The sequence below is a fragment of the Tachypleus tridentatus genome, unplaced genomic scaffold (assembly GCF_004210375.1).
Source record: "Tachypleus tridentatus isolate NWPU-2018 unplaced genomic scaffold, ASM421037v1 Hic_cluster_2, whole genome shotgun sequence".
NCBI lineage: Eukaryota > Metazoa > Arthropoda > Merostomata > Xiphosura > Limulidae > Tachypleus > Tachypleus tridentatus.
The window spans coordinates 31,326,792-31,343,081 of NW_027467782.1; the positions used below are offsets into that span (position 1 = coordinate 31,326,792).

General features: G+C 31.5%; 1 protein-coding gene across 4 annotated transcripts; it reads right to left on the bottom strand.

Moving 5' to 3' along the window:
* Window positions 1-557: 557 nt before the first annotated feature.
* On the bottom strand, window positions 558-16,078 carry LOC143242976 (MAPK regulated corepressor interacting protein 2-like). Of its 4 annotated transcripts, none has more exons than XM_076486586.1 (5): window positions 15,921-16,078; window positions 15,690-15,786; window positions 10,123-10,235; window positions 1,254-1,313; window positions 558-738 (listed from the first exon to the last, which is right to left on the bottom strand). In XM_076486586.1, the coding sequence occupies exons 1-5, from the start codon at window positions 15,970-15,972 to the stop codon at window positions 722-724; spliced, it is 339 nt and encodes a 112-aa protein (XP_076342701.1). In that variant the 5' UTR covers window positions 15,973-16,078; the 3' UTR covers window positions 558-721. The 4 variants fall into 4 exon arrangements, with proteins under 4 accessions (XP_076342701.1, XP_076342702.1, XP_076342698.1 ...); XM_076486587.1 differs by having other exon boundaries at window positions 619-738; window positions 15,693-15,786; XM_076486583.1 differs by lacking the exons at window positions 558-738; window positions 1,254-1,313 and adding an exon at window positions 8,800-9,379.
* Between the last annotated feature and the right edge of the window lie 212 nt (window positions 16,079-16,290).

Below are 16,290 nucleotides of genomic sequence, written 5' to 3' on the forward strand. Positions count from 1 at the left end.
CATTTAATGGTGGGACTAGAGGATACAGTTACAAATATTGGTAAGGTGGGAGTTGTCTTAAGCTAAGACAGTTTTATTTTTCTTACAGGGTCATTAGCCTTTGGAAAGGTTTATCTTTGGATGTTGTAGAGACAGTAAATGTAAGAGAAAGCTTTATAACTATATAAGTGATAATAGCTGGCTTTGAAGTTTGCTTTATGTTTAAGTTCTCTCATAGTATAGAGAATAAGACAGCATAAAAGGACAAATCAATCTCTTGTTGTCCTTAAATGTTATATGACTTGAAATGATTTCAGATATCCAGCCTGTGCTATATATATATATTAGTTGCATATATATTATTTGTCCCTTTAAAGTGGATTACAGATTCGAAATTTTCAAAACAGTTCATAAACCGGATTAGAACTTCAAAGAATATGGATGATTTGCTCATTTAGAAAGTCAATGGATGCACGGAAAATAGCCAGTGACAGTAAGCTGTTGCATCTGGGTTTGAAAAGGTTAAATATCTGGTCTTGTAATAATAAAACATTTTAAATAATAACCAAGAAACCTATAATAATTATCTAAGAAAGTAAAATAAGAATGAGTTGATTCAATCACTGTCCAACAAAATCTTGACTTGTGTATTGACTGATGTTGGAAAACAACAAGCATATGTAATTGTGTTTGTCTATACTCCATCTACAAGTCACAGAGATGCTAATGATCAATCAGTTTGTCACACTACTGCAGGATCTGCAAATAGTAATAAATATTTCATGAGATTTTTGCCAAAGAAAACACAAGTGGTGTTAGTATGACAGAAGTTGTTTTGAGTAAGTTTGAAGAAGTGGTTTTATCCCCAAAAGGCTTGTAAGGCTAAGAATATGGCAATGGAACCAATATGAAGGTAAAAATAATAGCCTTAAAATTGAAGTCTTAATTTCAAGAGCTTTTTTTTTAAATGTCATGCAATGCAACAAGTACTCAATGAAAGCAAAAAAAGTTAAATTTCTGAAACTAAAATATTGGCTTAAACACAGCAACTATCAAAGAACTTCACCCACAGTGATGTTTAAATACTTGTTTTCAAATAACTCTGTGTTAAACTATATACACATCAATACTAATTTTATAAAAATATTAGAATTATTTAGTTTTACATTAAAGTACTCACAATCATAAATAATTTTAAAAGACAAGTAGCTTAAAATCCTATGAACATATAGAATATAAGACAGACAAAAAAATAATGAAAAATAACTAACTACCTTTTCCTCCAGCACCTGGTTGTTTGGCAACTTCATATTCTCTACTCACTAGTTTCCAAGCTGTAATGATTATAAAGTGGATTAGGTAATTCTTTGTTAAGCAGCTAAAATCACACAAATAATTCAAGTTATGAAAATAAAAACAAATGGACAACATAGTCAACTCATATACTGTTCTTCACTCACACACACAAAAAAAACTACAGTAAAATAATATGATTTTAAATTAGCCATTCTCCACAATGTTTTGTGCTAAACCTACCCTTTAAACATTAAAAAAAAGGTTTAAAACTAAGCCTTTTCTTCACCTGTAAATAAAAAAAGTTTTGATACCAAATCTGCTCTTCACTTGAAAATGTCTCATATTAAATATTCATTTACATTTTTTTAAACCATAAAAGTTATCACAAAGGTATATTAATTCACTGATGATCACTAAACCTACTTTACAGAAAAGTTTCAGAGTAGAAAATCAAGGATGGTTTTGTTCTAATATCAAAAAGTGTTAGGGTAATAAAGAAAGATCTCTCCAATGCAAAAATAAGACACTTGGAAAACCACCATTAAAAAGTTATTTATAAAATTTTATTATTCCATTGCCCTTTGACCCATGCCTAACTAATAGTCTCACCACACAAGATGTAATCACTCAGTGAAAATGTAGCTCAAACCACCATATTAAAATAAGTACACAAGCAGCACACAAGCATACCTCATAAAGAATTAATTTTATTTCATTTTCACCTACTCTAACCTAATAAAATTTTCTAATTTTTTACACTTTATTTAGTTTTATAATACAAAATAAAGAATATACACAATAAACAAGAAATATAGTACATACCTGTGTCATTTTTTTGTTGTTGATTGTCAATGAAAGTTAAACCTACTTTTTATTTTCTTTATACTAACAATACCAGTATACTAAATTTTTATTTAATTAAATAATGCAAATGAAAACACAGGATAATAACATGAACAAAGAGAACAATACTCCATAATTATAAATTACCTGGGTTTCTAACTACATGATAAGAGTTTAAAAATAAATAAAACATTAAATTTACCAAAAAAGAGAATGACACAAATATTATGAAAACAATTCAAACCACATATGCACAAAATCATATTCTGTTTCAAATAATAGTTTTTTTTATAATTTTCTGCTCATAAATTTTGTCCTTCATAAGCAGCTTTTTTGTGTGTCACTATTTTAATATTTATATCAAATATGTTTTGGAACTCAAACCATAATATTATTTATTATCTCCTCTTGAAAAAACAATGTACATGAAAAACTTTTAAATCCTGTTGTGTTAGTATGTTATAACAGCAAAATTACCTTACTTCTCCAACATTAATAAAGGAATACAACAGAATACAGAATTTTCTTTGTATAATTTACAATGGTAACTCCTAATGTGAAAATTCTGTTTTAAAAGTGCTGTGAGTAAGGCATTGGCACAAGAACAAGTCAAGATATTCAATTGTAAAATCATCATTAAAGCGTCAAATTAATACAGTGGTATCTCACTTCTCAAACAATTTGTTTTTCAAACATATTGTTTGAGAAAAAATATCTCGGTTGTTGAACATAAACTCTGTTCCCAAATTAAGCTGTTGTGGCCGAACTCCTGAAATAACCCGACTGATGACCCAAACGACCCTTCAATCATTTTTGGCCCATGCCAAGCTTGCCCAAAACATTTTACCAGCACCTGTCACTCAGTCCACACCCCTGCTAAAATCTGCTGTGAATGTTCTCATTTTTCTTTTGTTTTCCTAAATATTCTGATTAAATTAGCCACCATGAGGTCAAAGAGGGATAATGAAAGCAACAAACCAAAAAAGAAAAGTTGTTAGAGCCACAATAGAGGTGAAAAAATATCTCATAGCGAAGTATGAGAGTGGTGTTTACATGTCTGACCTTGTTACACAGTTTAGTATGGTGAAGTCTACAGTCTGTACCATACTGAAAAAATAAAAGGTCATCAAAGGAGCTGATGTTGCAAAAGGAGTAGCAGTGCTTATGAAACAAAGATCACAAACAATGGAAGAGGTAGAAAAACTGTTGTTGATTTGGATAAACAAAAAACAGTTAGCTGTTGATAGCATTTCTGAGACCATCATTTGTGAGAAAGCAAAGCAGTTGCATGCTGACCTCCTGAAAAACATCCCTGGAATGAGTGCTGATACAAGTGATGCCTTTAAAGCTAGTGGGGGGTGGTTTGAAAAATTTAGGAAGAAAAGTCAGGCAGAAACAAACCTCGTTAGGCAAGTTTTTATGGAGAAATAGGTCCAGTGAGTCTCAAACATGTTGTAGCAGTGCAAAGAGACAGAAAAGAGAAAGAACCTCAGTAGGAGAGCTACCCGATGTTTTTATGGAAGGAGACTCCCCTTCCAAACAATAATAACCCTCCTACTCTCCACGTTCCTCACCACCCCTCACTTATGCCATCAGCTCTCCTCAGCAGGTAAAATGCAGTTAAATTTCTTGTTTATAGTTTTTGTGGTCGACTTTATGCGTGTAAGTATTATTATACAAGTATAAATAAGCAAATACAGTCAAAAGACTTTTCATTTGGTTTGAGAATGATTCTTTTGGAGGCACAGAGAGATCCGTCTGCACTCGCACTGTAGCAGTGGAATGAAGTGCAGCATCATAGTCCAAGATGAAGTGATGGACAACAACTTTCAAGCCTCAAGGTAAGTAACATTATGAATTGTTTTCAAACGCTGCACCTATTTTTCTTCCAACCGTTTAGGGCAAGAACAAAAGCAAGATGGGTGAGAGCCATTGCAACTGATGCAATGAGGGTCCATTTTACACTCATAGGAATTGTGGTCCTTGCCACCATAACATGCACACATCAAAGAACCATGACATGACATCTTGGTGACCGACCCGTTGACACTGGAAACATCTGAGAGGGTGTGGAATGTAAGGCCATACCTTGTAATTAAGATAACCTGCCTTGATGGTGGCAGGTGGACATGGTGATGTAAATGTCAGAATGAGGACATTGGTCTGCATCATTATTCCATCTTTGCGAGTGGAGATACGCCTCACTATAGTAACTCCTTGAGTGGAGAAATCAGTGAGATTCTCTGACTCGGGGATGTTCTTCAAATCCTTCTCAACAATAACTCCCCGTGATGAATTCAAAGTAGCACCAGGTGTAACCTCAATAGGTATATCCCCAATCGCCTTTGAATGCAAGAGTAGTTCACTGTGTTGAGATATGGATGTTTCCACCAATATATCACAAGAGCGAAACTTCTTTACTGACTTTGGAGAGCCAGCAAGTCCCTCTAGTCCCTTCTGAAAAAAAAAAAAAAAAAAGAGATATCTGCCCTAAAGGTTTGTCTGAAAGAGAATGTAGTATAAGAAAATGAGGTACAACAGGTGTTACAGATGTTGAAGATTGCTGCTCAGAATCTTCAATACGTGGTCATTTACCTATGGACTGTTTCTTCACTATTTTATTTAGTATTTCTTTGGAGGATCCATAAAAAAATGAATATTTCAGTGCCCACTGATCTCACCCACCATGAAGCCCTACAAGGGGATGCACTACAATGCTAAACAAGGACACTGCAGCAATGCCAGGGTTTTGTGAGCACTATACCCAAACACCAGCATCAGATACAATGTCCACAACACCTGTTGAGAACATCCAACACTAGTACTTGGTTGACCCTTGCCCCAGTGAACCAGCCGACCAACCCGAGAGGGGCCAACTCAAGGGCACTTGTCTACAGGAATTAAAGGCCAAAGTGGTGTGTTAGAGTTAGACCCCTCAACCACCAGGATCCTCTCCTCCCCTTCACGGGTCACCACGTACAGCAAACATGAGTGGATGTTTAGATCCCAGAGGAGGTGAACTGAAAGAACAGAACCTTCCCTGGGAGAATCCCTCACCATGTACAGGAATACACACCAAGGGGGGTAAGGTAAAGAAGTACAAAAGTTTAAATTTAGTGTCAAAGCTCAACATTGATAGTTACCTGATCACCCTGGCCAAGCAGAAATTTTCTTTAGAGAAATGTATTTATACATGCAATTGTCTAAATCGACAAGTTTAAATTCAATGCTCTAAGCTTTATTCTTATCCATAATATGTTAAACAAATGATTCACAGAGCATAATTTACAAAAGTAAGCTATGGTTTGTTGTTATTTTCCATTGTGGGTACCACAGTACCACCACTTCTAGTACTGGTTGAGTTTGTTTTTTTGCATTTTTATTGGTTGGATTTGTATTACAGGCACTGCTAAGATGTAAGTTTCAACTTATGGCTTATCTTGTAGTACGATAAGACTTAATTTAAGATCAACTTTTATCATGTTTCAGTCATTTGTATTCATAGAACCAATCTATTTTGACAGTTCTCCTTGGCTATAATTCTGCACTTTTCAATTCAGGTTTCTGAATCTTAAGCCTAACAGAACTACTGCCAAAGAAATGAGAAAGTGTATTGTGGTTCACCAGCTTTATCAATTCCAACTTCAAGAAAGTTCAAAATGTAATGAATTGTTCTAGTAATTTAAATATTTATGTATGTCAAGTTCTAAGTGTTATGATGTCTACCAAGTTGACCAATATTTTGTTGCTACTTAATTCTCATGTGATGTGCATAAAATAGTACTAATAACTTAAGTTGTATGATTACAGTATATGATCAGGGTAATCATTGGTTATACAGAGATCCTGAAATGCTTGATACATAGATATGGATAGGGACTCCATAAACTATCAGTCAAAGCAACAGAATTTGGGAATTAAATTACTGGCAGCACAAGGTTATTTACTTAACTTCTGGCAAAGATATTTACTGCTAACTATAAATAGCCATGATCAATTCAGAAAGGGTTACGAGATTAACTTTCATCGAAAATATCATCATACTGATTTTATTTTTTATCATATTAGTCTATTATTAGTTTTCAGTGAAGTAGCAAATATATATGTAGGTTAGTTCTGTCCAGTTATTAATTACTAATAAGCTGTAATAATAAGTTAATAGTTAAAAATTAGACACAGATGAGAATATAAGCTACCAATCATGACAACTCTTTAAAGAATTGGATTCCATATGACTCCCAGAGTCCTTAGAACCAGTTGCTTATTCACACATTCTTAACACACAGTTTACCAACTTTAATGACATTGACAAGTAAGAATATTTATATTTTGAAAACATTTGTATCCTCTGATATAATGGTTCATTGCTGAGGATAATTAAGTATTTGTGTGAAAATAATATAAAATACTTTTCCTATTTGCTAAAAAACTAATAATAATAATCAACACTGTGAGATGGATAGATTGTCTCGCTGCACAGTGAGACATTGTATGGTTAGTTGATTGTTCTAATCTTGTACATTACATGGTAATTGAATCATTTTGCCAATAGCAACATCAAGTCATGAAGTAAGAGTTCCCATAAGAGCATGGATCTCATATGGGTACTCCTTAACATGCAACAAGGTAAAGCTCAGTCAGCACAAACAGTAACATACTCAAACCATTTTATGGTATTTTTATGGCCAATTATAAGTGCACTTAAGTGTGCTGTTCTTATCAACCACTGAGGCACAATTTTCAAACTACAATGCAGCTAGTGGCCTCCAAAAATCAAAGGTAAAAAGATTATTCAGACTTTACTCAAAAGTTGGAGAGCACCAAGATATTAACTGCACTTGTATTAAGACATTGTTGACTTGTGTTGTGTCAAGTAAAGATTGTTCTAATTGTATGTCACATCATATGTTCAGTCCATTCATTTCTTAGCACAGACTCAGCTAACTGTAGCATAACTCAGTATAACCTCACAAATTATCTTGCCTAAGTTACTCTTTCAGAAAATCAGTTGACCTGAAAGTACCATAAGAAGAACAGTCATAAATTAAAGTAAAATAACATAGGAACTCACAACGAGGCATTGCAGAAAAGGATTACCAGAAACAATTTGCAAACAGTGGAGGCTCTGCATGTCAGTTTTAATGAATTAAAGATAAAGTGAATAGTTTATAGATGTATTAAAATATACAGATGACATGTAGTGATGGATGTGCAGATTAGATGTAATGAATTATACAAATAGGGACTTGGTATCCAGAAGGTAATGATACTGTGAACAATGTACTACTTTTGACATGACTTATTATTTTTCCCTGCACATTATTTATAAATGCACAGTTTAGTCATTATTTATATTTTAATGAAATATTAATGGTGATATGTTAAATATAAAAATAATATTAGTTATTAGCTAGTAAACAATTTCACTTTAATTTCTGTTGTTGATCAATGGACTGAAATGAATAGCTTGAAAATGTAAATAAATGCTCTTTACTTTCTAAGCACAAGTTGATTCATTGTAGAACTTGGAATAAATAATGTCCAGATAATTATATGACTATCAATTTTATATCATCACTAGGAAAAGTTTCTGAAAGTCTGATAAAATATGTTTTGTAAATACATTTAACAAATTATAAAATTTTGTTGAATAGTCAATATAGCTCAGCATACAAAAATCTTGCCTTACTGATCTTTTTTACATTTTTTGAAGAAGTTACAGTTTATACTGCTGAGGGTAAAGTTGTGGATTTGGAGCATATGGATTTTCAGAAAGCATCTGACAAGTTGTTACATGAAAGGTTTGTAAAGAAAATTATAGGTGTGGAGGATAATATGACCCCTTGATTGAAAAATAGCTGAATGGAAGAAAGCAGCAGGTTGTTGTAAATTGAGTTCAGTCAAATTGAATTAAGGTGAGGTTTCTCAGAGCTTTGTGTTAGAATCATTGTTTTTTTATTATTTACACCACTGACATAGATGAAATAATGCTCAATATATTGTTTAAAGTTGCTGATGGTAATAAGATCTTAGATGTTGCTGGCTGTAATACAGATACTGCTGGTTTATAAAGGATTTAGAATATTCAGTAGGTTAAACAAATAAATGTGAGATAGCTTCTGATGATGATAAATGTAAGGTACTTCATGTGGGTTAACTATCTAAATGAAAAGTATAGTTTTGCTGGGAATAACCTGAAACACACACACAGACACAAAAGGATCTTAGTGTTCTGGTTGGTCAATCTCTTTAGCCATCCAAGCAGCGTGCTGCCATTAAAAAGACAAAAAATAGGATTTTAGGTTGTATCTACAGAAATATTAAATGTCTGAAAAGACCATAATTTCATTGTCTAGGATATTGGTTAGGCTTCACTTAGGGTATTGTTTTCAGTATCAGGTTTCTTATCTTAAAAAAGGACATTGAATTAGTAGAAAGGGTTCAAAGGAGGGCAACTAGAAAATACAATGAATGAAAAAACTGTTACATGAGGACAAGTTAAATTCTCTGAAGTTGTTTCTTCTAGAAAACAGCTAAAGGAAGCTGATAAAGACATTTAACATTTTAAGGGGATTTACAATTTTTGTACTTAATGGTGAAAATGGTAAGACAAAATATAAATTTTGGCAGGTATTAGTCATCTTCAGATAATAGTTTTGTTTGTTTTTTTTAACAGAGTGTTTGGCCTTTGGGATGGGTTGCCTTCAAATGTGGTGGATACTGTAAATTTAAGAAAGTTTTAAGGGAGAAATTTCATAATATTAATATAAAGGCTAGCTTTGTGGGATTTGTTTTTTTAAAGTTTAGTTTAGTTGATGGGACAACCCTGATGGACCAACAAACCCACTGTTCTTGAATGTTGTCACAACTGTTAAATAAAAATATTGTTTGCAACTCTGAGGTATTACTTTGACAACTATTTCATAAATTAATGTACTTCTAAAAATGTTATAATGCAAAATTACACCATTCATCACTTTATATTCTTCTTCAGTTCATTATGGTACAGTTACAGAATTTCTAATTTGTTCATGCTACACACAAAAAACTTCATATCAATCATATCTATGATTACAAATTAATATTCATCAAACAAATGGTACAGGAAACATTAAGGGAGCTTCACAATGAGACAAAACTGTTTGACAACATTAGTAGAGCTTCATAATGGGAACTGTTTGACTTTTGCATGTTATTAATTTTGAAAAATGCATGTGATTCTGGTAATCAAAATTCTGTGACACAATTGGAGTTAAGGAGTCTGAAAATATTTTTAAAAGGCTGATGAACTAGTACAAAACTGCAAAAGATAAACAGACTTGTACCAAATCATTTATTAGTAAATACATGAGGCAGACTAGGGGGACATAAGTAAGGAAGATCCATTAAAAAAAAACATTTCAGAAAGCCTAATGTCCTCGCAAAAGATAAAACCAGTCATTCAGAAAAAAAACTGATATGCAGAAAAAAAATACATTAATATACATAATAAGATGTACAATCATCATTATTAGAATGCATCTTTTAATAATAAATGTTCAGCCATATCATCCAGGTCAGTAATTCCAAATATACAATGTAACAAGTAACGACAAGTTTTTAAATTTCCCAATATAATTAATATTTTTTTTATTATTTTAAAAAATAATCTAACTTTATGAAAAAAAAAAAATGAAAATGCTGCAAAAATGTTTTGTACCAAAAAGAAATAAAGCAGATACTTGCAACTAAAATAACTTGTAATTTCATCAGTAAGCACATTTGTAGCTAGTGAAAACTTTGTGGGTCTACTAAACTATGTTCACTACATTTAATGCAAATTTAACATTTCATTACTGATAAATGGTCTATGTGATGAATCATTAAACTAACAACAATTTCCTTCTTCATACATCATAAATGCACAAGATCTGTTCTATGTATATCTCAAATTAATACAGATCTTGGAATAGATCAGTTCCTCAGGTAAAGTAAAACTATACAAGAAAATGTATGAATACTTACTATCATGAATGTATCGAGTTATTTCTTCATGCTGTGGCGTTATGTTTTCTTGATTGCTCTTTTGAATGTGAGATCTCCTGCCATTCACTTGTTGGAAATCTGGCTTAGGAGAGCTGCAAACATGAATTATAAAATAATACAATATGATTAAAATACTGTATCTATGGGGTTTAAATATTAAAATGTTACAAATATCAAAGTAAGAACTTTGACCTTACATACATACCTTATCAGATCTTACAGGAACCAATACAACACTTATATCATTATAAAATAATTTAAGATACATAATTAGAAACTGTCAGGCATAACAAAAAATTATTTACAAATTAAGAAAACATCTCATCACTATTAATCTTCTAATGATGTTACTCAAACAGAAAGTAATGTACCAAGTGACAAACACCACAAAGATTGATAACAAGATACTGAATTAAACATTTTAAACCAACAATTATTACCTTTGTGACAAATTGATAAGACATCACATCCATATAACAACACTAATAATAAAATTAAAAACTGTTGAAAGTATGTTTAGTACTATGACTTGTTAAACATTTGAGTTTATATAAAGTTGAATAAGTAAGAACTTTTACTGATACATTTTAACAGACCTACTAAGGAGTGTTAGAAAAATAGTGAAATATGTTAAGTTTTCAGAAAATGTAATCAATATTTTAGTAATATAAGGGACAGTTATTCGAAGCTTCATTGATGTTTTTAGTTCTGTGTATTATTTGGAATTAAGCACAAAGCTACACACTTGGCTGTCGGTACTCTGACCACCACAGGTATCAAAACCTGGTTTCTAGCAGTGCGAGTCTAAAGATATAACCACTGTGCCATGGATGTGACTGTTCTGTATAAAAAGATCTTGTGTACATGTAATGGCATATTTCTTTGTAATCATGACATACTTTCAAACAGGACAAACTCTAGTCATGCTCATAGCATGATTTAAGTGCTCCTTTCCTTTAGCCAGACCACCACAATCAAACATGGTGGCTAGTCTATCTAGATTCTAGACTTAAATGACAAGTTGATGAGTTGAAATTATCGTCATGTTTTGATGATTCTACAAACAAAATTAAGTATTAATTAAAATGAAATAACATAATGCTTCCAAGTATTTTGGAGAAACAAATCATTTAAAGTTCACATCTTTTCCGTCATCCAGATAAAATGTAACATCCTTAATAAAAGTTAACAGACAATTAAAGCATGATTTTTCTTCCATGAATCCATGTTGGATTTCATTTATGATATATTTCACTAAATCATTTTGTAAAGCTTCTTTCATTTGACTCTCTACAATCTATTCCTATAAAGAAATAAAATTAAATGGTTTATAACTTACAATGCAACCATTACAACTCCTTTAGACTTTTTCTATGGCTAGTTCAAAGTGCATATGTAGTGATCTTTTGCAGTGTTAGGTTCAAATTTAAATAACTTACTTTATTATCAATATATATAAATAACCTTTACATCGAAATATACATTAGAGCCCTGTTACAACATGATTCATAGGGTCCATACTCCAAGAATGCATTATAGGTGAAATCATATGTTATATATTTTAATGAAGTATTATTCAAAGCACCAAGGCAATTTCATTGGATAAGCTTCTCAATTAGTCACAAAGCTGCCATCTCACTGACTGGTTCTAAGTCTAATTATATGTTTTATTATCAAAAAACTGCTATTAAAGAACAGTGAAAGCATAACTGATAATGCAGTGGTTAATAAAGAATAGTTTTCTGAATATTAAACACTTTGCTTATTTAAATTCATATTCTCAGAAGAAGTGTCATCTAAAATGAGAAATTTGATAAAAAGTTTCATTTTATGGAACTGCTCATTGGGTGGCAATGAGTAATATCTGTCAGAAGTTTGTCATTCGGGGAGCACTTGTGCATCAACAATGTTCAACACATCACAACAACAACAAAAAAGGATCAGAAATATAATCTGAAAGGATAAATTTAAATAAAAATGTTTGGGTTCATATTAATGTTTTTAATTACACTTTCAAAACAAGCTCACCAGCACTAGACTATTTAATTCCATATTCAAGCTTTTCACGACAAAGGTATCTCTGGTTCTTTAAAAATAGTCAGCTTTTACAGTTCTGATAATTTTAAATTTCTTGATAATTACTGGGCTATCACTACAGTATCACATGCTTAAGAATGTTTGACACTTTCACATACCTTGGTAAATTGTATCCCACAATTCTACCTGCTAGTCTTCTTATAATAGATCCTACATACATACTCTAGAGTATTTATACATGTAGATAATATTCGAGCAACTTGGTTCACCCATTCTATCTTTAAACATAAAAGAACTTATTCTGACAGTGGGTTTTACGATGACTCAAAGTCCTACTTGTGAATAAATTATGCAAGATTTCAGTTGTTTGTTGATTTCTGAGTCATGCTTACTCATTAATGGTAGTGTTAAGTATTTTTAGTTCATTTTACACCTCTTGTTTGAGGATGGAAGCTTTTCAATGTACTAGTTGATTATGCTGGTGGTCATTTTCATTGGAAAATCACTCTTTAGTACTTGTATGTTAACTGACTCTGTGTACCAAAATTATTATAAGATTTTCTTTGAGCTTCTTTCACTGGAGTTGAAATATAAACTAAAAAAGTAGATTTATAGTATGTTCCACTTCCAAACTTTTTACTTTTTTTTTAATGACCACAGTGTCCAGAGATGACTAAGCAAGTTTTTTCATTTTTCCACAGTGAATTTAATATTTTCATGCTATTTATTTAAATAATGAAGAAACTTATCCACTTGTTTCTTCATTCTTAAATACAGTAAATGCATCATCCACTTATCTTTTACATACTAATGAGTTAAATCCATGAGAATATTTTTGTAAAGTGATCTTTTCAAGGTAACAAATAAACACATATGTTAGTACAGTACTGCCTCATAATAATGGAATCAAATATAATTTGTCTCCCCAAAATTTAGTATCACTTGCTGATTAGCTCTTTTATACATGGCTTCAGTGGCTAAAGTCATTACATTGTGTCACAAAATAAGGGGGGAGTAAATCAAGTTCAAAGCCCAGAGATGAGAATATAAAGTTGAGATGTGAACTTGATATTGGGATGTCAGGAATTAAGGTAAGAAACAAGTTTAGAAATGTGACTTGACTGTTGAAATAGCAAGAAGGTGTCAATGATACAACATTTGTAAATAACAAGTTTCAAGTCACATGGACCTTTTTCTAACCACTTGCATTCATAGTAGCATATAAAACTACTGACTATCACTGGACTCAATGGGGATTCCATCCATCTGGTCAAAAATGACAGCATAAAAAAGAAAATGGTTTAACTTTGTGGGAAAGGTAAAAAGTTCCAAGAACTCTTTATACTGAAAGATACTGCTCAATGTCAGAAGGAGGTAGAGATGTTAATGAACATATTCAGGGTAGTGTAAGCAGATTAAAGTACCAGACTTTTAAAGTAAATAATTGAACATGATTGTGCTCTGTTTTACAAATATCAGAAAGTTTGTATTCATATTTCATCTGATATCATTGTACCTTATTTTATCTTATCAATCTTTTATATCTATTTTTTCTTTGTGAATAAACAGTTATTTTGTTCAATTGATAGCTTTAGTATTCTGTTGAATCTATGCTCATTTAGTACAAGTGCCTTATTGATAAGATGGTTATAATGAGGCAGAACTTTATAGGGACAAAACTGCATCCCACACAGTTTACCAAATACTTCTTTAGGTAAACCATCAAAACCACCTTCATTATTATGATAATTTAAGTTTTATTCTTAATATTATCAACAAACTCCAAACTATCTTTCAACATATAATTATTGAACAGAAATTCTTTTAAACCATTGCATAAGAAGTTTGCTTGTTCATAATTATCCAATAATAAGGTATGATAGGTCTCACTGGCACTTTTTTCAAATAAATACCTACTTAGTTTTGTTACTGTAGATGCAGTTGGATCTTTATCTGCTATACAATAATATAGTGGTACAAGTTATAATTTCAAGAACCTTACTGCTGTAATATTATTTAAAATTACTTTCCTCTTTCCTTTATCAGGCATGGTGATCACAATATCCTTTGTTTTACTTATTGTCCTTAATATTCCAAGGTTATGGGTTAAAATTATAAATGCATAAACCATTCAAACCTATACCAAAAATGTGTGTTCATACATTGTCAAAAGTAAATTGTGCTGAACTGATGGATTAATCACACAGTCTTTAAGGTCCTTTAAAAAATGAACAACTCAAATCCAAGTTGATAATTACAAAACTCAAAGAGAAAATCTTAATCCCTAAGACAATACCTTTAACACAATTGTTAATTTCACCATCATCAATTAGTTGTTTCTTGTAAAATCATTTTAATCTCCTAGTTTATTTTTCACCAAATCTTTATCTTTTCTATAGTTTTTAAATTTTTCATACTAATCTATCAATCTAAATTTCTTAAACTTAAGGAATTTATCCAATTAGGGTTTACCCTCCTTCTTATCATTTTATTTGTTTCAAGAATATTGCTATCTAGCATTAAAGCAATCTATTTCAAAAATTTCTCTTATCTGTCCCAAATCACCTTTTAACTCATTATCTCACTTCACTAATAATAAATCTTATAAATTGGATTTCTGAAAATCAAGAATTAAAAAATAAAAAATTTCTCTGGTTGGCTCACTGACCATTTGGTACAAATTATAGTCTTCCATTTCAACTTGAACCTTGAATTCATTCACTTTTTCAAATACTCCTAACACTCAAATAATAGCACCCAAGCTTATTCTTGAAATTACTTCATCTATGAATATGAGATATATCTTGTGCTACTAAGCCTACTACTTCTCATCTCCTAGTTGCACTAGCTATTCTATTAATTTGTTTATTCCCAATTACCCAAATTCATTCATCACTAAGCAAGTTAAGTTTAAATACTTTCAATTAACACAATTAGACCTCCAAATATCCTATTACCTATCCTACTTACATGGAACTCAACTAGCATGTAATTCACTCTATGTAATACAGCCTATGTATGTCCAGTAGTTTAGTTTCACAACCTAATTTTGAATTTAAGCTACAATCATCTCATACTACAAAATGTTACACTGAGGAAGAGTGAAAGAAACTACTGTTAATTTCTAACCACCATTTATAAAAATTAAATTAAACTTCTTTATCAGGTTTCAAAAATAAATTTTAAACTTAATCAATTAATGTTGTTTATGCATGGTTTCAAATGTTACTTGCTTATTACAAATAATCTTGGATAAAACTAAAATTTAAACCCCAAACAGAAGCTAAGAATGTATCATGTATCACGATAATGAAGACTGAAGAGGCTTCATTATGCCTCGATATCGCACGATAAGCCAAAGCTTATGTACTTCATATATATACACTAATATAGGTAGGCCTAGGCTTGTAACTTATAATACTGTCATTAGACTATGATAACTTATACTACACTAACACCACAGATGGATTTGTAAAACTACATTTTAAAAATAATAAAACTGTTTGCACCACCTCATATCAGTTGGGCCGTTGATGTCTCCGTAGCGTTTGCTTGCACAATGAATATCTCTCGGACTTTCAAGACTATCCACCTTTTGAGTATACCCTGTGTAAGTCAACATATCAAGATATTATTGTTAATATTAATGAATTTGATGATTAATTAACAAATAATATACATACGTGTTTCAAACACTTTAGAATCTCATTCGAAAGCTAGATCACAGATGTCTAACTTACCCCGCCTCGTCTTTCCTAAGAGTTTACTTGACCCTTTAGACAACGCATACATTCCTCTATTTCAATTCACAAACATACTAATTACCACAGTAAAGTGTATTCTGTCAACATAGAAATTACATAAACTACTCCCTCGCGCAATGATCCATGGGAATTATAGGTTATCATTTCAGAGTAGGACAACTACAATCTCTGTTCATATATGAAATAATAGGTTTTAGGTTCGTATTGCTATTAACTAATAAAATAATTTTACAAAATTATTTCACTATTGGTGACAGTTATTAAAACGATTCACCAAACTGAATTTTATTTTATCGCAAATGGGTACTTTAAAAAGTCAACATAATGATAATAAGTTTTAATCTAT